Below are 22,766 nucleotides of genomic sequence, written 5' to 3' on the forward strand. Positions count from 1 at the left end.
AGGCCAAACAATAAATTTTGAAGTAACTATGATTAAATCATCAATTGATTAGTGCCATTAAAAAATAAAGTTGAAAAAAAAATAGCTACAATAACCATTCCAAGGATCAACCAGATGAAGTCCAGAAACAAAGACCGGAGTTCTAAACAAAAATTGTAAGATACCTTTCTTATTCTATTTGAAAAAGAAACCTCAAACCTGAAACTAGTACAATGCAAATTTTTAAGAGGCTCTTGTTTTCAATACGGACAGCCAAACCAACTAATTCTAATATTAATAAAATCAGCATCCCATAAATGAGAATCAAGTGGTGCAGACATGCCTCATTATCATGATAAAGACAACTAACAAACTAAACAAATGTACATTATGGTTATCAGTTTTCTTCCGGTCACCAAAGAACGGAGTCAATAAAGCATTGTTGTCTGCAAGTGGGAAATGACCCATTTAGATTACTATTCTTAGTTCCAGAAGCCAGATCAGCGATTCCAAGCATAAAGTAAAAAATGAACAGCTTGTATAAAATCAGCCAAGACTTTAAGTGTTGGATACTTGGCAGCTCAATTCACATTAAAGAAATAAAATGACAGAATCACAAATGTAATAGTCAAAACAAATAAAAAATCTAACAATATAATCTTATTATACACAAAAGTTACTCAAAATTGGTGTCCCTATCTTGTGTAAGTCAAGGACTAGAAAATCCTGTTAAAGGGTAAGTTAACAGGGACAAGGGACCTAGTTGCAAGCGAATGGATAAATTGCTTTAGATGGGAATTTGTTGATGCATTGACATCAAAAGCTATATCTTTGTGGTATTAAAAACAAGACCACAAGCTACTGAGCATGAACCCATAGCTGCAGCTACCATTTAAGATGCCCCATGCGTTTATGCACTTAAAAGTATTACACATGGTGGGAAAATTCAATATTAGTGATTGCCATCTACATAAACCACAAATGAAGTTCCAAAGATATGAGATGTTATCATAACCAGGAAAAGGGGTAAAGGAATAGCATAGGTTTGTCTTACTTTCGCTCTCTATGCCTAGGGCTAGGGCGAGAGAGTTTCAAATATCCGTCCCATACAACCTTTTCAAGACCTGCTTGAACCTTTTTAGCGCTAGGGCTAGCGTCCGCAGTACTACTTACCAACCCATCCAGGTTGCTTCTGCAGAATGATAGCAAATGCAATCATCTGTTCTAATATGATGAAATCGATCAAAGAAGTATGATTTGCCACAAACACCTGTTCAAACCATGGAACGAATGCTCAGATATCTTTTAATTTTCAAAGACAACATAAAAGTCAGATCAGAACCTTATGAAATAAAATATAAAAAATAAAAATCTTAGATATACTGACAACGAAACTAGGAAGAATATAAAATGCAGAAAGAATAGTCAGCTAAACCCGAATGCTACAGTGGTTCCAGGACGCAACAAAGAAGCTGCAGATTAGCTCCACCAAAACACAATGAAAAGAAAAGATGATGAACTAACTAAGTCTAGGAATAAACTTTGCATGTGGTAAATGTGCTAGAATACAGGTAGCACAAGCTTGCTAGCAGAAAATAGGAAATCCCAAAGAGAGAATGCCAAAAGTTGCCATTTTAGATAAACTTTTTCTTCCCTCATAAGTATGGTGTGAAACCACCAACACTACACACACACAAACACATACACGCATACATATACATAGAGACATAAAAACTGCACAAACTAGAAGTGCATAAAAGCTCACACCTCCATCTTTTACAACTTATCGTGCCCTTTAAGTAGAAAGCGTACAGGAATGAAGGACGACGGAAATATTATCCATCCTATAGTGAAAACCATAACCCTGCAGATTTAACAGCACAATAGAAACTCAGAAACAAAGCAAGTATTTCAACAAATTATACACTACCTAACTAAACTCTAAAAATGACATAAGCAAACTTCATTCAAACATAACCCATCACGCATCAAACAATTCAATGTTAATTTTGAGAAGTACAATGGCTAACCTCACAGGAAATAAAATCAAGTACCGAACTGCCGCACCAAAAACACCAAAGAGGAAACAAATATACATTCCAGTTCCATGGTTCAGGAGAATTCGACTTAAAACACCATGTGAGTGAATCTTGAAAAATTTTCACCAGACACCTCTACTCAAGATCAAAACTTTAGGGTAAACAAGAACAAGCCAATCATTTTTTGTTTTATTAAAAATTAGCAGAACTTTTACAATGAGAGAGAGAGCTTACATCAACAATGGCACCAGTAGTGTCAGTTAAAGGGGGAGAAATATCAAGTAAATCCCGTCTGAAACCAATTCAAAAACAATAATCAATAATTAACTGATTTTTTTGAAAAAAAATCGAAAGAAAAGAGTGGGGAAGTGAAATTACGGGCGAAGCTTGCCGCGGAGTTCTTGAATGGAGGATCCGAAAGGGAGATAATCTTCGATGTTGGGCCAATCCAATTCCAATTCGGGGCTCAATGAGCTCAGCTTCCCTTCACTAATGCTTCGTGCGGTGTCGCAGGTGGCCGTCGGGATTTTGTTTGGTTTTGGACCCATGCTTTTTTTGTTCCCTTATAGCGGTGCCCATAAATAAACCAAATGCCCTTTTTAGGGTAAATAGCTCTCATGGTTCTCAAATTTTAAAACATTTTAATTTAGTCCTAAAATTATAGAAAATAACATTAATCTTCACCCCCCTCGATTAGAAAAAAGACTTTTTGAAAGTAATGGTTTTTTTACTTTTTAATTGACAAATTTTTTTTAGTAATACACTGTGTATTTGCATAAAAATTCAGTGGATTAATTACGCAAGGATTTTTAATTAAATTATTAAGTTAGGCCACTTGGGTCTTTCAAAAGAATAATTAAGGAGGAATGTTTTTCTCTTTTGGGTTAATAGTAATAGAGGAGTTCGTTGGACCTTATATTAATAATAATACTGTTAAATATTTAATTTGAGAATTTAACCTATTTTTTTATACTTTAAAGCCGAGTTTTTAAATTTTATAAATGAAATTAAAAAATTATTTTGTATTTCTTTAAATTATATTAATTTATTAATTTCTTTAAAAATATATTCTACATTAATGATATGTGATAATATTTAAAAACTTCACCCACTTTATTTTAGATAATCTCCCATCTTTTATTCCCTTGAAACCCTTTTTTTTTATTGGAAAAAAAATGAGTCTCACTCTATATATAGAATTTTTTTTTTTTTTTAACAACAGAATCGAATGATGTAGAAAGGATGGCGTCTCAAAGAATCATTGTCGGCAAAGCATCGGCTTCTTTTTTGAATGGCAGTTACAGGCGTAAAGCCCGACCACATACTATCACTGCACTTAACACATTTATAGGCCCAAAGGCCCAAAAAAGTGGGCTTTGTTAAAATTCAACTCGCCTTAAGCTATTCTCTTTTCTTTCTTTTTTTTTTTTTTAATAATAAAAATATAGTTTGAATGACTTTGAAAACATTGGTTTTGATATTTGGCATTGCCACTAGAGTTAAATTTGATTTTATTAATTAAATTTATTGTAATAAACTTATGAAATTTAAAATTTAAGATAAAAATTTTAATTATTATGAATTTATTATCAAGGCAAAAGTGAGTTTATAAGTAATTTTATTTTAAATTTTTAAAATAAATAATAAGTCTTAAAATATTCATTCATGCAAAAAGCCCTTTTTTTTTTTAAGATTTGATAAAATAAAAAGGAAATCTTTTAAATTTGGACCTAAATTAAACTAAGTTTTCCACTAAAGAAAACCTTAATTGGAGGTAACCCTACGAAGACTATTTTGACCTACACTAATTGGTTAAATAATTAAAATATTAATTCTTCTCTAAGTCCCAACAATGAAAGCCCTATATTTGCTAGATGAGTATGAAAAGCCTTAACTAAACTCTTTTAAGTACAATTAGTTTGCTAGATGAAATCAATGATTCAAAACCCAAGGCTTGGTTGAATCATTGGGTTGTTGCGCGTTGGTTAAATAAAATATTCAAAACACCCTACATAATATATAATTTCTAATTTTTTAAATGCAAACCTTAACTTAATTAATTATATAAAATGATTCATTTGGGTTTGGTTGATTAAAAACAATAAGCATCTAAGCTAACATATATATTTTTTATAAATGATATCGTAATTTGATGTACAAAAATAATAATAATTTCTAATGTTAATATTTAAAATTTAAATTATTAAATATAAAATTTTAAATTTAATTGTATGACTCGACCAATTCAATTTGTTTAAAGGCGGTGGAAATTGGTATCTTTTGGCTACAAAGCTCCATTTCATGTCACGTGGAGCTGCTCAAGCTTTGCTTATTTTTTGGCGTCGAGGAGAAGAAGCATTTCGTCATAGCAAAAACAAAAATAACAAAATATATATATATATATCTAACAATAACAGTCCAAAAATTATTGTGAAAATAAAAATCAAACCTTCGATCTAAAGAAAAAGCCTGTCTTAGATAAAACACTGTCAATATTAAACAATGAATGAGTCTAAGTTTAAAACTTTTAATTATATATAAAAAAATAAACATATGGTCAGAGGTACAGTTGTGCACTGAGTGGCCTATTTGGAATATTATATATCTTCCTCGATTACGTGTACTTATTCAAATTATTTTCAACTTTAATATGAGTTTTATCTACTCAGATACTTCACCCTTCGTTTAAAAAAAAATACTAGATGTTAATTGATACAAAATTCCTTCTTTTAACATGGAAATTGAAATTTATTACAGCTGTACAATTTTTCATCTTGTTTCAAGTACAACAACCCAATATTTTAGAGCGTTAGGTGCTTGACAATGATTTTGTTGCAACTGACTAATCATCTTAATTATCACCTAATTAACATAAATTTTTTTAGAAAAAAAATCTAAACAAATTATTGTTTCCAATAGCGTTATTCGGTTTAATAATTTTGAATTTCACTTTTTTTTTTTACCGTTTAAGTGTTTTTAAAATTTATTTTGATATCCATAAATGTATTTAAATTTAAATTTTTATCATATTTTTTTTTATAAAAATCAAACCTTTATCGATAAAAAAATTAAAAATTGAACCATCTCCCAACGTATATATTTTTTCTATTCATTATTGGTTGGATATAAAATTAGGATATGATGCAATAAGGGAAAGAGAATGAATGTTTTTAACAAAAGATATTGGCTGTTGTTGGATTCTGACTGAACTTTTTTACTGGTCGTTAATTACTTAATTACTATTTTTGACCTCAATTAGTGATTTAATTATTGCTTAAAAGTTTGTTTAACAACAAAAGCTTTGGATTCTGCGGCCAAGATTAGCCACTAGAAGACAAAGCACACACTTAATTGTCACATCGAAAAACGTTACTATTACTTAAAACGACGATGTTTTAGAGTAAAGGAAGCGTTTTCTTCCACGCGCGTAAAAGCACGAGTCGCTGACCTGGCTTCGCTTTCACTTAGGGGTGTAAATGATACATTAGTACTCGCAAATTACTCGAATTCGATTCGAAAAAACTCGAATTCGATTCGATTATTGTCGAGTCGAGCTTGAATTCGAGTAGCTCGACTTATCGATTGAACCGAATTCGAGTATTCTTATATCTGATTCGAATAGCTCGCGAGACTAATCGAGTTTTTATATTTAAATATATTTTTATTATTTTAATTAATAAAATATTTCGAATCTGAGTTCGAATTCGAATTCGAGCATAAATAATCGAACTCTTATCGAGTATACGAATAGAGCTTATTTTTATATATTAATCGAGCTTAATCGAACGAATTCGAGTAGCTCGAATTCGATCACGAATCGAGTTTGAACTTAAAAAATAAAACTCGATTGAGCTCAAACCGAGTATCGAATCTCGAATTATGAGTCGAGCTCGAGCTCGAGCTTCTCACTATTCGGTCCGGCTCGTTTATACCCTTACTTTTACTGAATCAAATTATGCCACGCGCTTAACGGTGCGTTGGCGACCTGGCGTTATCATTTCTTGTCAGATTAGACAAACAGAAAGTCTCATAAACACGTGCCGGGCACGTGAGGAAGAGGGCAATAAAGATTTTGCTGGCAAAAAAATTCAGTATAAAAACAATTTGGAAATTTTCATATGTAAACACTCATACCGTACAATTTTTATTTTTATAGGACTGTATTTTTTTTCTAGTTCCACAAAATCAGTGGGAAATCAGAGTTTTTTTTTAAAAATAAATTATAGATATTATGACACATTTTAATAATGTAATTTTGATTAATAGTATGACAATTAAGGAAAAATACAAAACTTTATCAATTAGTAGATTTTAATTAACAAAATAAAAATTGCAATAAATAAGAAAACGTTTGAATTAAGAGAGTTTATAATTCAGAAATAGTAAAATTTATTATCATTGGCAAGTAATAAATATTCTAGTCAAAATAATTAAATTATTTATTTATATAAATGAAATTCAAATTTAAATATTTGAGTATTTATATGCACCTATCAATAATTTAAATATTCAAAACAAATGATTAAATTAGTTCGAATTTAATTTTTTGAGTAGCAAGATATATGCATCTATCACTAATTCAAATATTTAAATATTAAATGATTTTTTTAATTTAGTTATTTGAATATCAGATGTACAAATCTATCATTAATTCAAAATTTTGAATATAAATAAAATAAAATTTAAAATACCCGTCATTTTGGATAAGAAAAAAAAACCGTATATTTTAAACCATTTATTTATTTTATTCAAAACATATCTTAAAAAATTGGTTAAAACAAAAAAAACTCCAACAAATAAGATCTTACAAAGATCTATTCATTCAACACAGGGACAAAAGCCTTATATAATTTCAGCTACCGTCTGAGTGCTCACACCTAAACATTTCCTACCAAGGTTACGCGCCATCGGCATTTCCTGCCAAGGCAAAAAAATAAATATATTTGCTGCCTTTTTTTCTACTAAATATATTTGTCTATTATCACAGGAGATACTTTGGGCACAAACCAACAATCCGACCTAACTCTAAGAAACTGTACAAATTGTTCTTGGATCGAAATAACATGACATGGGAAGAGTTTGCATCTAAGGTCCGAACTTATCAGATTGGCTTCATGGGAGAGCCAAAGGAAATGAAACCTGGCAGCGGTGAGTTTCATGAAAACCCTGATAGCTGCATATGTCAGGCTGAGGGAGTTGAAACTATTCAAAATCCAACTCCTGAGGACCATGAAAATGAAAACGACAGGAAAGATGCTATTGAAGAGAGTGATGAACAACTATCTATCGATGAGGATCCTGATTGGACTGATATTGATTATTTGGATAACAGTGGTGGGTTCAAGGAGCCGCCTAATCTGGACAGCAATGTGTTAACCAAACAAGAACAACCTGAAGTGGAAGAGTTCTTTTCAGACTAAGATGAATCAGGTTGGCAAATCCGTAATGAATTATTTCCTCAAATTCTTTGGTTCTTTTACGATCATACATTGGAGATTGCTCCCTCCTATTGTACACAAAAGGCCTTGGCAATGGTAATTGAGGTTGGGACATCCAATTTCTGTAAATGTTGGCACATAATTAGGTACCGAGTAGAAAATTCGTGTTTTTACATTACTTTGGAGGGTTTTTGGCGTAAGGCAATGATAGGTTAATAATTGGGATGGGTAGATTGGTTCAGGATTGAAATTAGTTGTTAGGTTATTCTTTTCCCTGTTTCTTAAAGAAAAAACAAATAAGACAAGGAAAAAATACCTTTGTCTCAAATGTTTTACTGAGAGACAGATGTTTAAGTACAGCAAAAAATTATGGAACAGAGTGAAATAGTCGGTAGTCTTTCTTGTTTATTTTTGACAGGCTGGTTTGGTTTTCATTTTATTGGTGTTACTGGAAATTGCTTAATGTTCACACCAATATGCGGATGAATATTCCTCAGAACCGGCATTTACCAGAAACGGCGTCGTTGGGGATGGCGCGAGCCAGAGCCACGAGCCGGATAGCGGCACCCCAATCAGAAAGTATACGTGGCATATTTCGTAATCCACTTTGATGAACGACGTGGCAAGATTTAGATCCATGTTTTTCTTTTTCTCTCTCTCTCTCTCCTCTCTCCACATGCCTTTTTTTTGGGGGTACGAACACACAGAGCAAAAACAACAATGGTGTTGAGACTTCCCACTCAGCTAGCGACACGTGGCAATTCAACCACCGCAACCACACTAAACCCACCACCACCTCGCTGTCATGGCGGCGGGCAATATCACAGGACACTCTACTCCCCTCCCACACCTCTCTCACCACCAGTAAGCACCCAATTTTTTTTTTACTTTGCTTCAAACGGAATTTCCATCTCAAATATTCTTGATTTTCTTTATCCTGCCTACAGAGAAACCGCGCGTGCAACAATTGGTAACATGCAGTGCCAGTGGAAGTGCTCAGGCAGTGAATATGGCTCCAGGTACTCCCGTCAGACCGACAAGTATACTAGTAGTTGGTGCCACTGGAACTCTTGGAAGACAAATCGTGAGACGGGCACTCGATGAAGGGTACGATGTAAGGTGCCTTGTCAGGCCCAGACCCACTCCTGCCGATTTCCTCCGTGACTGGGGCGCAACCGTTGTCAACGTAAATCTTATTTATAATTTGCGTAAAGTTTCAACCTTTTCAAATATTACCCTTTAATGCACATATTCATTTTTGGAGCAGGCAGACCTTAGTAAACCAGAGACAATACCTGCAACATTGGTTGGTATCCATACGGTTATAGATTGTGCCACGGGTCGTCCAGAAGAGCCCATCAAAACGGTATGATTGAATAATAATGGTGAATTTTTCTGTTTTTTGTTTTAACATTTTGTTCAAATTATCTGATCTATGTGTTCTGTGTAGGTAGATTGGGAAGGAAAAGTTGCTCTTATACAATGTGCAAAAGCAATGGGGATTCAGAAATATGTATTCTATTCTATTCACAATTGTGATAAGGATCCTGAAGTTCCATTAATGGAGATCAAGTATTGCACTGAGAAGTTCCTTCAGGACTCTGGCTTAACCCACATCATAATCCGGTTATGCGGTTTCATGCAAGTAAATTTCATCTACAACTCAATCTTTCCTGTTTCTTTTTTTTGTGTCTCTTCCTTGTAGTTGATCTTGACTATTTATGTTTGTAAAATCATACAAAAAAAAAGTTCTATGCTTTAAAATGAACATATATAAAAACATGATTGCTTGGAAGAAACAGTATATAATTGAATTAATGTATGAGTTTGCACCATGTTTCTTTTTTGTACTAAAGCTGTATTTTATATAAATGCCTGTTGCCAATTTGTCAGGGGCTTATTGGGCAATATGCAGTACCTATACTGGAAGAGAAATCTGTGTGGGGGACAGATGCTCCAACAAGAATCGCTTACATGGACACACAGGTTTAGACATTCATTAATTGTTTTGTGGATCGGTTTCATGTATATGAGGGAATACTTGTTATTGATCATGGGATTTTGGTATTTAATCAAGTTTTCTTTTGGTTTTAGGATATAGCTAGATTGACATTTATAGCTTTACGAAATGAGAACATTAATGGAAAGCTTCTCACATTTGCTGGTCCTCGAGCTTGGACAACCCAAGAGGTATATAAGAATCTTTATTGTTGTCGACCGACGTTCTGTTGCTGCGCTTTCACATTCTGACTATTTCTGGTGAATAATTTGGAAGATAGTGCAATGCTTTAGCTTTCCTATTATCAATCTCTTGAGATCTTTTTTGACTTCTTATGTTAGCATATTTCCATTCTTCAGGAACTCGAGAACAACCGTTTATAAGTGTTGATGTACAAATAAAAGCCATTGATTTATTTTGTGTTAAATTTTGTTTATTTTAGGTGATAGCATTATGTGAGAGGCTCGCAGGGCAAGATGCAAATTTTACCACAGTTCCAGTTAACATCTTAAGATTTACTTGTCAGCTGACTCAGTTTTTGAGTGGACAAATGATGTTGCTGATAGATTGGCATTTTCAGAGGTATTAAGTTAATTTTCTCTTCTAGTGATTTCAATCATGCTCCATGAAGCAGCATGCTGATTTTAAATAGTCATACTTCTCAATTATCTTGCTCTAGAGCCTTGTCAAGGGTACTACTGTTGTGCACAATGCAGGTCCTTGCAAGTGACATTGTTTTCTCGGCTCCAATGAGTGAGACTTATAATCTTCTTGGTGTCGATTCGAAAGATATAGTTACACTGGAGAAGTATCTGCAGGATTGCTTCACAAATATTTTGAAGAAATTGAAAGACCTCAAAGCTCAATCAAAGCAAACTGACATCATTTTTTGAAAGAAGACCTATTTGTAATTTCTGTGTAACTTATGTTACGTACCCAAGATACAAACTCCAGGTAAAACCTATGCAGGGTTTTGATTTCCATTTGGATTTCCTCTCTTTTTTCATGGAACAACATTCTGTTATTCTGTATAGAACCAGCCAAGAAAAAGGAAATTAGAGGAGAAAATCATAGCATTCATTCATGACTGAATGGATTGGTATTAGTTTTCTGCTCAAAATTGACTGGAGGAGAATGGAGATTATTGCCTGAGGATATATCTGAGCTCTGGTCCAAACATGTTAGTATAGATAATATAATCTGCAGGCCAGCCCATCAAATCTTATTAGGCTTCTATTCCCTTGAGAATGAACCCATTTAAATTTTACAAAGCAATTTTTTGTTGAATATTTTATTGAGAAAAAAAATGGGATTTCTAGCAGGTAGTTGGGGTAGTGACTAAGAAACCTCCTCTCTTGTTCACGGGGTTAAAAAAGTAGGATTAATGATTAGCATGGTGGGCCTTTCTTTTCCTTTCTGATGGCGGGAGTGGGTCATGTCAAACAACCTCAGTGGTCCATATCATCAATTGGCCCTTCATTGAAGCATTGGGTTGGGTTTGGCCCCAATTTGTACATTTCAAATTTCCTTATTCCAACAAAATTCACTTCTAAGATACTACAAGGTTGAAAGGTAAGTTAGGGGGAAAAAGGGGTAATAAAAGCCCCCACAAAATTTGATGTTTTGAGTACAAATTTAAGTGGGTAATAATTTGAATATTTATGATATGATGGTGTAATTGTAAGTGGAATTGAAGGGCCACAAATGCAAAGAGAAAGAGAGAGAGAGAGAGAGAGAAGAAAAGAGGAGGACCAATCATGGATGCAATGTGCTAATCTATATATCTATCACAATCAAAATTATTATATTTCCAACATTATGAAACTTTTGGTTCAAATCAGGTTTCCTTTTGAATTGCTCCAATTTGTAATCAACCTGAAAATATAGGGATCATGAGTAGTGATTTGAGCCAGGTTTGGGTTATTAAAATAAGGACTTAATATTTGATATATTATCGGTATAAAATTTTGAATATGCAAGCGATATTAAGAAGATGATACATATCTTTTATAATATATTTAAAAAAATAAAAAATTTAATAAAAAAAGAAACAAGATATTTATCACTCTTTTAATCAAATACGTGTAATTAAAATTTTATATTAACAGTATATCAAATATTAATTCTACAATAAATTAAAATGTTATAATTTTCTTAAAATAATTGTTTAAGTTACTTTTACAAACAAATATTTTTATCATATACATTGAAACAAAAATCATCTGATACATTGATTGGGAAAAATAATGTAAAAAACCCAAAAAGTTAAATCTTCTTAAGCCATTCAATTTCTTTTGTGAAAAAAATAAATTCTTATAATACAAGTTTTTCCTGCAGCGTGTGTATTTGGAAATCAAGTTAACAGCTAATATTACTATATCTATTTCACATCAAACAGTTTAAAATTCATGAATGTCAATTTGATGTGTAAAACAAACGACAAACAAAGGTAGAATTTGGGTCCTTTCCTTCTTTTTGCCTGTCTTATCCTTTGTTTTCTCTCTTCTTTTTGGAATTATGGGTGCTTGAATTTCAGTAGCATGAAATTCGTCTCTCTTTCTCCTATTATTGTATTATCTGTTTTTTCTTCCCCTTGACAGGTCCAGATATCCCGAGAATGATTCATGCTATGAATCTGCAGTTGCTAAACAGCAAGGAAGAACCTTGAGGTAAAATCAAGGTTATAATTATATAAATTTGGCCACCATCAAATTTCAAAAAAGAGAAAAAAAATAAAGGTAATGTACAATATGTGAAAAATGTTATCAAAATAAAAAATAGACACCCAATATTATTAAAACTGTTAAAGTGGATTATTCTGCCTATAATAAATTTTTAATATTTTATAATATTATATTTAAGATGAATTTTTTATTTACAATCAATTAATTTTAAGTTGAATGTTTAAATAGTATCAAAATTAAAATTTTTTTTTCATTACTCTTTCATAATTTGTTATATGAAAGCTTTTTTTCATCTTTTCCTACAAGTAATAGGAATCTATTAAAGTGAGTTATCTCACATCTAATAAATTTTTAATATCTTATAATTTTATATTCAAATTGGATCTCTACAATTACTGTCAATTAATTTTATTTGAAATCATAATATTTGGTTTTGGTTGATTTTTTTTATTTGATTTAGATCAAATTCGAATATTAAATATATATATATATATATATTAAGTTCAGATCGAATTTTAAATTGAGATATGAAAAATTGAAAAATCAAATCAAATTGAATTATATTTTTATTAGTTTTTATATATTTTTTAAATGTTTATAAAATAAAATAATTATTTTATATATAAATATATTTAAAATTTTATTAAAATAATATTTTAAAAAATAAAAAAAAATTAATAAACTGAACTAAATTAAATCAACAAAATTCAATTCATATTAAATCGATTTAAAAAAAATCAATTCGAATTCAAATTAAAATTTAAAATTTAAAATATTATATATTATATATTATTTTAAAAAATCGAATAAATCTCCTTCAATTCGAATTATTACCGTCCTTATCCATTAGAATAATTTGTAGTCACCAATCTGATGATGAGGGGCTCAAGAAAATTATTTGAAGACAGTAAAATTTGAAGGACGAAAAAAAGGGTTTTTTTAATTAAAAAAAAACAGACAACTTGTAATCTTTTATTGGATGGTCGAATTAAGGGGACTGAGTTTATTGCTTTATTGCATGTATCATGATTCAAAATCTCCATTGTTGACCATTTATCACTTTTTGTTTCTGCTCTGCAGTCTTAAATCAATTGATCAACTTTTTAAAGGAAACTTGATATGTAATCCATGGCTGCCATCCCAAAAAGGTTTGAGAAAATCCTTCTTTATAAGTTCAAGTTCCTATAAATATAGATTCAAATCTTGCAATCCTTTTCATGGAGGGCTAAAAAATGAACCAAATTCAAAGCGTTTTTCCAAATGGAATGACTGTAAATTTTGGTTAGAACATTGGAACATTGCAGATTTGAAGTTCATCCCTGTAGGGTTTATCTTGTCTTTGACTTTCCGTACGTCAATTGAGAACTACAAGTAACGAGATTGGGAGATTCCAAAGCTCCTGACTCGGCATAATTTGGATACTAGTGGAAACTTTGTACCATCGTTCACATGCAAAACAAAAAAATATACCCAAATTTAGCAAATCCCCCATCCTTGAAATACGTATAAAATGCCAAAAACCCATTATTGTTTTTTTTATTCCAAAACCAAATTTAATTAGTTTATATAATTATATTTAAAAGTGATATTAAGTAAAATTACGAGTTGAATTTTAATATTTATAATATTTTATCTTTTTTTTATTATAATTATTTTTATAAAAAATTATCTATTTTATGTGGTGGCCACTGGGGTCTGGGCTACATTTGTGTTTGCATTAATATTGGACCCCAGATTTTGATTCAAGGGGAGGCATTTGCATCAAAATTATCAGTCCTTCACAACCTTCCATTTACTCCTAGCAGTAATATTCTTTTGAAAAGAAATTTTGGATTCATGCTCTCAAGTAACTTTCCCATATTCCTAAGAGAATATTATGATTAAATTCTCTCACCATTCTTTACCATGGAAGACAAGGGAATCCCTCTCTTCTGCAACAAAAAAGTCTTCAATACTTTGGCTTTTGCAACAAATTGGTGGCAGGACAGTGTGCATATTCTTATAGGAATAATTTAATCAATAACAAATCTCCACTTCTACTGTTGTTTTGCAAATTGCCATGGCAAAACTGATGGTTAAGCCATTCATTTAAAAATCATTTTTTTAAATGGAAATTAAGTTTAATCCTGAAAAGTGGCAAAAACCTTGCATGCTTTTCAACAAGATCTGATGGCAGTTTTACATTCATCCGCTTGAATGTGAGAGAGGGTTTCAGAATTAACAGAGAAAGTGAAAGTGATTGTTAGGAGTCTCATCTCTGACTCACTTTTATTATCAGCATGGATACCTTTTACTTAAAAGAAGATACTGTTATGTACCAAAAAAAGAGAATCTACTGTTTCAAATTTGTGCTAAGTCACATGCCTTGCTACCCATATGGACCCTTTAACCCATATTTACAGTATATCAGATCTGTCAATTCTGCTCCTATCCCCCCATTCAGCCATTCTTCTTGCTAAACCAGCAACATTATAAATATCCTATGTAATTCAGTAATTCACCAATAGGAGGTGGGGGGAAGGAACAAGGTGAATATACTACCCTCTAAATTTTCCTGAGGATCAGGTGGTTAGTTTGCTAAGAAGTGATATATATATATATATATATATATATATATTCCATATGTCTCACCAGTAAAGTGAAGGGCAGCTTTCTTTGGAGGTGACTTGGTGTCTTTTCAAGTTCAAATCACAAATGGAAAGAATTTTATTAATCATCAAAGTTGTTCAGCAAGAATTATTGGATTAGATCTGTTTCAAATCATTGTCTGCCATAGGGATAGAGACCTCTCTCACATTTTTGTCTTTTGAAAAATATTTCATTGATCAGTGATTGATGAACCTTGCTTATAAAATCATAATTCGAACCTTAATTATTAAATATAAGATTGTATTTTTTCCTTGAATTGTTCTTAATTGAAGCTTATAATAAAAAAAGAATAACTGCTGAAAATAATATTCTCGTTAAATAAAATAAAAAATAAAATTTTCGATCACAAGTTGAAATGAACGATTGAGATTTTTGCCAAGAATAAGATAAATGTGGATGTTAATGGCAATAAACTCATGATTATGTTTGTTTATGAATTATCAAGCTTTGATTATAGAAAGGAAACTTTGGAAATTAAGCAGTGTTGGTGAATCCCTTCTTACAAAATTGCAAATTATTAACTTGAGACCCTTTGCTTTGTAGTTCATGTGCCTAATGATTATCCTCAAAAACATCAATCATCACGTGTATGTGATAATCAAAATTGAGTATAAATGAGATAAGTCATCAAATTTAAATTGATCAATAAATAATTGATTCAATCGGTTAAAATTTATTTTTTTCGATAAAAAAATTTTATATTTTAATTCTGTCGCTGATTATTTGTTGGGATTATTTTTAATACATAATCTTAAATCATTTATCTTAAACTATTAGATATGATACATCTTATCTTGATATAAAAGATTGAACAATCTATCTACTTTAAATTTTTCTTAAAAAAAAAATTGAACTGTCCTTCGAAACCATACAGTGGCAACATGCCAAACTGTTACTGCACATGATAGTAGCAGTTTTTGTCGAAAACCCATTATCTCAATCAATTACATCATTAATGTTTCATTTGAACGATCGATTAAAAAAAAATTTATCATCATATCATTTTATTATTGAATTTTTATAACTTAAGTAATGAACGAGAATCTTTTACGGTTGTTCAAATAAAATATAAAAAGGGGATACTCAAGAATTATGCAAATCAAACCAGATCCATCCATAAATATAATTAAAACGAAAGCTTATTTTGGCTAAATTCAATTTTAATGTAGGATTGCGCAATGGCACAAATTGAATAAAAAATGAGTGCAAACAGAGAGAATCCAATTACTATATGCACCTAGCTTTTTGGTTAAAATGTTGATCACGTTTCGATGTGGAACACATTGGATCCCTTTTTAAATGAATTATTAGATAATATTGCGTCATTTTTAAAATTGTACAAAAACTTATTAAAATTATATTAAAATTTATCAAAAGTATATTAAAAATTACTCAAATTATATTAAAAATGATCAAAATTAATAAAAAATTACCAAAATTATAACAAAATTTATCAAAATTATGTTAAAGATTATCCAAAAAAAAAAAAAAATCAAAAGTTATAACAAAAGTTACCAGACTGATATCAAATCTTACCAAAATTATATCAAAAATTACAAAAATATGATAAAAATTACCAACATTATATCAAAATTTATCAAAATAATATAAAAAAATAAATTCTATAAAAAATTATAAAAAATATATCGAATGTTAGTAAATCAAAAGTTACCGACATTACATCAAAATTACCAAAAATATGATAAAAATTATAAAAAAATTGCATCAAAATTATAAAAAACTTATTAAAATTATATTAAAGTTTATCAAAAGTACACTAAAAGTTCCTCAAATTATATTAAAGACTATCCAAAATGAAAAATAAAAAGTTATAACAAAAGTTACCAAAATGATATCAAATCTTACTAAAATTATATAAAAAATTGTAAAAATATGATAAAAGTTACCAAAACTATATCAAAATTTATCAAAATAATATAAAAAATTATAAAAAATATATCAAATGTTAGTAAATCGAAAGTTACCAACATTACATCAATATTACCAAAAATATGATAAAAATTATAAAAAATTGTATCAAAAGTTGCTAAAACATCTTTTTAATTTTTCAACTAAGAAAATCATGCAGGGCTGGTTCTCTCAGTGGGTTCAGTCAGGGACACATAATTGCAAAATTATGCAAATTTCGTTTTGATGATTGCTTCCATGAAAATTTACATGACATTATATGACAACTGCCGCTCCTCCAATAATTATTAGTTCTCAAATTTTGCACCATATAATTATGAAATATGAATGCTATTACCTTCACCAAACCTAGTTCATTCGACAATTATACAATTTAACATGTTCTAGCTATCAAATGAAATTGGATATATTAATTGATAAAAAAAAAAAAGGGTTCAAAAGAAAATTTTATGATTATTTAAAACTAAAAAAAATAAATATCCTGTATCATCATTTCAGGCTTACTTTCACAAGAATGGCAAAAAATGCAATAAACATTTAAAATTGTGGTGCTAACTTTCTTTTTTGGTTTTGTTTCTGATAAAAATAAAAGAAGTTTGAAAAGGACATGGTATCATAGCATTAAATGTATTGGTTGGTACTCATAGCAATCGTGGCCTTGGAGTGTTGACCCTCCAATGCCCTTTCGTAACTCTATGCCAATGCAAAGTGGGGACAAGAAAAATGCCATAGTTTTTGCAAGATGAAGTTTCACAGAATCAACGTCAGGGTGACTTCAGTAAAGCTTTTTCCTCCCTCTGTTGCTTCTTTGTTTTCATTTTTACTCTGCCTTTTTCTTATTATAGCTCAATCACATGGGGTTGGGGTATTTATGAATCCGACACATCAACCCTTAAAGATATTATATATATATGACAGAGATATTGATTAATTATAGCTTTTGGCATATGATATTATTATTAAGGGCTCGGTTAATCATGTTTATAAATACAATTTATTACAGTTTAAATATTATTTTTAACAGAAATTTGTATTTAACAAGTATCTAATTTTTCTTTCTTTCTTAATTTCATGCATCCAGCGGCAAATCTGCTTAATTTTTGTTTGTGCTATTGTGGTCCATTCTTGTCGGTGTCCTTTACATCAATGCCAACCATAATATTGAAGGTGCTTACTACTTAACTCATAATGTGAAAAACAATGTCGCTGGGGACATTTATTTTCATAATGGGGATCGAGATCCCAAAAAGATACCAATACTTTAAAAGAATGAAACGATACTATATATATTACTTCCATCATTTTAGTTCCAAGTTTCATCCTCCAATCCAAAAATTACAAACTCATAAACTTAATTATTTTACAAGCTAGGATCAATAATATTTCGATCCAAGTATTTTGAGAATAAAATCTTGAATATATCAAGTTAAAATGAGAGAATAGACCTTTAACATCATTCAAAAATTTAATCCAAATAAAACATGAAGATACTTTCATCTTATTATAAAAAAGGGTTTAGTTTTTTTTTTTTCTTGATAATAAGCAAACTCATAAAATTAAGTTATTACTCTTCGTCATTCCATGGTCATACTCACACATATATATATATATATGTGTGTATGTGTGTTTATATGTATGTGTGCACGAAAAGTATGCTGATGAAGAAAATATTTAATTCATAGATGATATGTTGCCAATGGTGTGAATTTTTCTTGGCTACGAAATAGTATAAAATGGGTTTTAACTTTCTGAAAATCAGAGGAAAATACTCCTATAGAAGAAATAAAATTAACTTCCTGGTAGATTAACCACTCTTGCCAAAGTGAAATTACTTGGTGCTTAAGGCTCTTGAAAGCTCTTTTATGCTGATCAACAACTCTTAGCCTAGGTTCCTTAAGTTTCTGAATTTTGCATTAAACTTTAGACTTCAATTCTCAGCATTGAACAGTAGAGGATCCAAGGACATGGAAATCAGATAATCACTGCCCCTTGGCAAAATAGTGAACTTTCTCTTCTCATTGGCGAAAGGACAATCCTTTTGATTGCATTTTCAACATCCTAACTTCATTTCTCGTTCCATTATTTGAGAATATAATTGGTGGCGTTGAGAACCCTTTTCTTTGTTTCAAAGTTACCATTGATCATTAATTTGAACAAAGATGTACAGTCTTGACTAATTGGACGGTTATAAATTGAAAGCACGAAATTTTTCACTATAAACCAATCGGTTGAGTTTGGTATTGAAAAAGAGATTTGGATTCTCTCAATCACATTTTCAATATATTTTTAATCATTATTCAAATGTATTGGTTCTACAATTCATAATTGAATCTTACAAATATGTAAACGTAATGATGAAAAATAATAAAAGAGTTTAACTTTGAAAGAGCAATATCCCAAAGTCTGATGAAGGAATAATTTTATAATTTTTTAGAACAAAAGAAGAAAGCCTCAATTTGAAAAAACGAAAAATTATTGTAGATGTTATGATTTGAATTTTAATTTTTTGTTGAATTAAATGAGTTAAACCTGGGTTCAATGGATTTATACCTTCGGACAAACCAAGTTTACCAATAATCACTATTAATCCAATCATGGTACATCTATGATTGGGAAAGATAATGTGACCACTTACCACTAAGAGAATATAATAATAGGTGAATCATAGATCAATGTGATAATCTAAGCAATATCTTTAATCAAATTGGGGTGCCATTGATTTAAATGTTATTGGACTGAAAAAAATGTCATGTGCCATCACCCTATAAAATTTTTTCTACTAATTTTTATTTATTCTATAAAATATTTTAATATAATCACTTTTTGAGAGGAAATAAAAACACATCCATATTATATTTGAAACCCAACCATACAAGTGATAATAAATATATATAGCATTCCAAATTGAGGCAGGATATTGTGCATGAATAGATTAGGTCAATCTCATACACTCAAAATGGTATAGGATTTTTTTTCTATTTTTCTTTGATTAATCACTCGAACCCTCCTCCCACGTGCATACTCATGGGCTAGAACTTTGAATATTCCAAATCAAAGACCTACCCTCCTCCCACGTGCATACTCATGGGCTAGAACTTTGAATATTCCAAATCAAAGACCTTCTAGAAGGAAGAAAGTGTTGGACTTGGTGTTCTATATTTGTTGGATTCATATCACTCACAAATGCTTTTTATAATAATATTAATTATGATTAATTAATCATAGTTAAAAATTATATAAGAGTTTATTATTTAAAAGGTTTAATTTTATATAAATTTTTTTATAAATTTTATATAATATTAAATTATAATTAATTAATTATATTGAAGTAATTATAGGTAATATAATCTTGTATTTGTTTATCTTTGAATGTTCGATCTGTGGGCAGGATTGGCTTGCAAGAGGGTTTTCTTTTTTTATGTTTGTTTTGCCTTGCCATGCTCATGCTACTTTAGAATATGTTCACAATCATGCTTGCCATTCCACAGCCTTATTCAAAGCAAAATTCAAAGTGAAAGTTTTCAATTTTTGTGGCTGCATACCACCGAAGTTTCCCCTAAAACATAAATCAAACACCTCTGGTCATTACTAATTATATACATCAAACATAAAATTTTTAAATTTTACAAGTGAAACTAAATATATCATTACCATTTATATGACATGATCTTATTAATTACAATCTTACATACAATTATCCATTTGTGTAATTTAAAAACTCGTATTAGAGTATTACTTCCCGTAAATGTCATCTTCCTTTGAACAGGAGGATTGATTTATTTTTATTTTTCTAAAATAAATTGAGATATAATTTAAGATTTAGGGATGAAAATTGAAGAACTTGAGTGAAATTTATAGATGAACTTGACAAATTAAAAAATAATACGATGATATAATTTAAAATTTTAATAAAAATAATAAATAAATTTAATAAAATAAAAAATATATATTTTATATTTTATATTAACATGAATCGTGATAATCGATTTTTATATAAATATATAAATTATTAATATTTTATATGATACAAACACTTAATTATCAATTTTATTTGTAGGTGCTTCATGGTGAATATATATATATATATATATATATATGTATGTATTTATACATGCATATTGAAGTTGGAAAAGCCATTGAGTATGGGGAAGAAAAGCCAACATCAAATTTAACACGTCTCTTAACGCCTTATCTTATTATCTTACGTTTATATATAATATATTTGAACATGAATTTGAGAAGACCGTTAGTGGTTTGATTGTGACTTTATACAAACATTTGACATCTTCATTCCAATCCTTAATAATATAAAAAAATGAGAAGAAATTCTAAATTATTTATTTTTGAATGTTGGAACTTTTGCTTAGTCATGGCTTATTTGTCTAAATTACCCATGTAGTTTAACAGATATTACCTGTTTTGACTTGGGCAATTTTGGTAGTCTATGACTTCTATTTAAACAGTTGTGAATTTTCTTTATAAAAGTAGAGGCTTAAAGGGAAAAAATAAATAAATGTAGGAATAAATATAAAATGTACACAAAAAGCCTTGAATCTGGCAAAAATTGCCTTAGCAAATTGGTTTTCTCTTCTGTGGAAAGTTTTTTTTTTTTCCTATAATTTTTCTTCTTTTTTAAAACTCATAAAATTAAATATCAATGGAAGGCTGGAGGAGTGCAAAGCTTTTAATTCAAGAAATGGTATAATTTGAATTACTAAATTAAGGATTATTGCTTGCCTAACTTTTTCATAATGTGGATTGAGAATATAATTTAAGTAAAAATTACTCTCTTGGTTCCATAAGTTATGTTTCATTTGATTTTTTTATGATTAAAATTAATCAATTTTGATTATTGATTTTTAAATATTTTATTAAATTATTTTTTTTTATAAAATTATATTTAAAAACTTACTAATTCAAACTTTTTAAAAACTATTTTTCTCATATTTTTAATTAGCAATATATTCAAAATAAAATGAAATTAAAATTAAAAAAATCTTTAAAAATCAAACCAATACATTATTTTTTTGTAAAATAATACCAAATATTCCCTTCCTCATGAAATCATTGAACTAATTTTAGTACTATTTGTAGGGTTTGGAGGGCCCTAATGATAACATATTTTAACTGAAAATAAAAGCTTTTAAGAAATGGGGTGACTATTGAGTGGGGTCTTAAGCCCACCAAGCTTAATATATTAGTCATATTTCAACAAAAAGCTATTTTTAAGGTACAAAATCAAGTTAGCATTTTTGACCATTCCCATAGGCTTAGGCCCCATCAACCAATAACAAAATGAGATGATTCTTGTACAACTCATTCCCAATTCCCCTTTCAACCTAATCCATTTCTAACCCCAATTTCTCATTTCCATATTCAATATTGCCTTTGCAAAAAAAGGTTAAAATTTGGTGTATTTCCTTTGGTAAATTGGAATATATATTTCAATTATTTTTTGTTAGATACAAAACTAGGAGTTTATAAACTTTTTACCAATAAAAAAAATTGTTGAATTTAAAAACTTATTTGGATACAACAAAAATATAAAAATTTATTTTAAAAAATAAAATAATTTAAAATCTTTTTTAATATTTTAATATTGTATTTTTTATTTAAGGAAGGAAGATTTGAATGACATTTTTTGATAGAGAGTTTTGCATTTATAATTGAAATAAATATTTTGATGTAATCGCATTGCGTAAGGAATCATTCATTTGTAATTGACTTAAATGTTTAAAAATAAGTACGTTTATAATTTTTAAACTAAAAAAATAATTCGAATAGGATTAAAAAAACTTAAAGAATCATGCATGCATCATGCGCTAAATGTTTGGACGTGAACACATTAAATTAGGTTTGATTTTTATAAAGAGCATTTTAAAAATAAAATTTTGAAATCATATGATTAATGTAAAAATATATATATTCTAAATCATTTTAGTTAGAGGACAATTTTTTTTAAATTATTAATTTATCTTTTAAATTTTTATTTTATTATTTATTTAATTAAAAAAATTACATATATAAAAATTTTAAATTTGTAACCTTC

At 29.6% G+C, this 22,766-nt stretch overlaps 2 protein-coding genes and 1 pseudogene across 3 annotated transcripts; 2 read left to right on the forward strand and 1 right to left on the reverse strand.

Annotated features, from left to right (window-relative positions):
* Window positions 1-521: 521 nt before the first annotated feature.
* LOC111308692 (glycerol-3-phosphate acyltransferase 9-like) lies at window positions 522-2,581 on the reverse strand. Its single transcript, XM_089744990.1, has 5 exons — window positions 2,397-2,581; window positions 2,253-2,310; window positions 2,010-2,128; window positions 1,747-1,843; window positions 522-1,249 (listed from the first exon to the last, which is right to left on the reverse strand). The coding sequence occupies exons 1-4, from the start codon at window positions 2,564-2,566 to the stop codon at window positions 1,756-1,758; spliced, it is 435 nt and encodes a 144-aa protein (XP_089601116.1). The 5' UTR covers window positions 2,567-2,581; the 3' UTR covers window positions 522-1,249; window positions 1,747-1,755.
* Window positions 2,582-6,999: 4,418 nt separating this feature from the next.
* LOC149519865 (O-fucosyltransferase 16-like) lies at window positions 7,000-7,864 on the forward strand. The gene has a single exon (XM_089744996.1). It carries the CDS (start codon window positions 7,082-7,084, stop codon window positions 7,436-7,438), a length of 357 nt encoding a protein of 118 aa, XP_089601122.1. The 5' UTR covers window positions 7,000-7,081; the 3' UTR covers window positions 7,439-7,864.
* Window positions 7,865-8,161: 297 nt separating this feature from the next.
* Window positions 8,162-10,559, forward strand: LOC111308698 (protein HIGH CHLOROPHYLL FLUORESCENCE PHENOTYPE 244, chloroplastic-like; annotated as a pseudogene). The gene is made up of 8 exons (XR_016328474.1): window positions 8,162-8,320; window positions 8,404-8,642; window positions 8,724-8,822; window positions 8,907-9,101; window positions 9,350-9,442; window positions 9,551-9,646; window positions 9,898-10,037; window positions 10,172-10,559. The product of XR_016328474.1 is annotated as a protein HIGH CHLOROPHYLL FLUORESCENCE PHENOTYPE 244, chloroplastic-like (transcript).
* Window positions 10,560-22,766: the final 12,207 nt, after the last annotated feature.

This window comes from Durio zibethinus, chromosome 2 (assembly GCF_047325235.1).
Source record: "Durio zibethinus cultivar Kanyao isolate XHJ-2024 chromosome 2, ASM4732523v1, whole genome shotgun sequence".
NCBI classification, from domain to species: domain Eukaryota; kingdom Viridiplantae; phylum Streptophyta; class Magnoliopsida; order Malvales; family Malvaceae; genus Durio; species Durio zibethinus.

Coding starts and splice junctions, on each gene's coding strand:
- LOC149519865 (XM_089744996.1), top strand. CDS start 7,082: ATGACATGGGAAGAGTTTGCATCTAAGGTCCGAACTTATCAGATTGGC.
- LOC111308692 (XM_089744990.1), bottom strand. CDS start 2,566: ATGGGTCCAAAACCAAACAAAATCCCGACGGCCACCTGCGACACCGCA. Junction 2,311..2,396: donor CTCCGCGGCAAGCTTCGCCC/GTAATTTCACTT, acceptor AATTGGTTTCAG/ACGGGATTTACTTGATATTT. Junction 1,844..2,009: donor TTGATTTTATTTCCTGTGAG/GTTAGCCATTGT, acceptor TTAAATCTGCAG/GGTTATGGTTTTCACTATAG.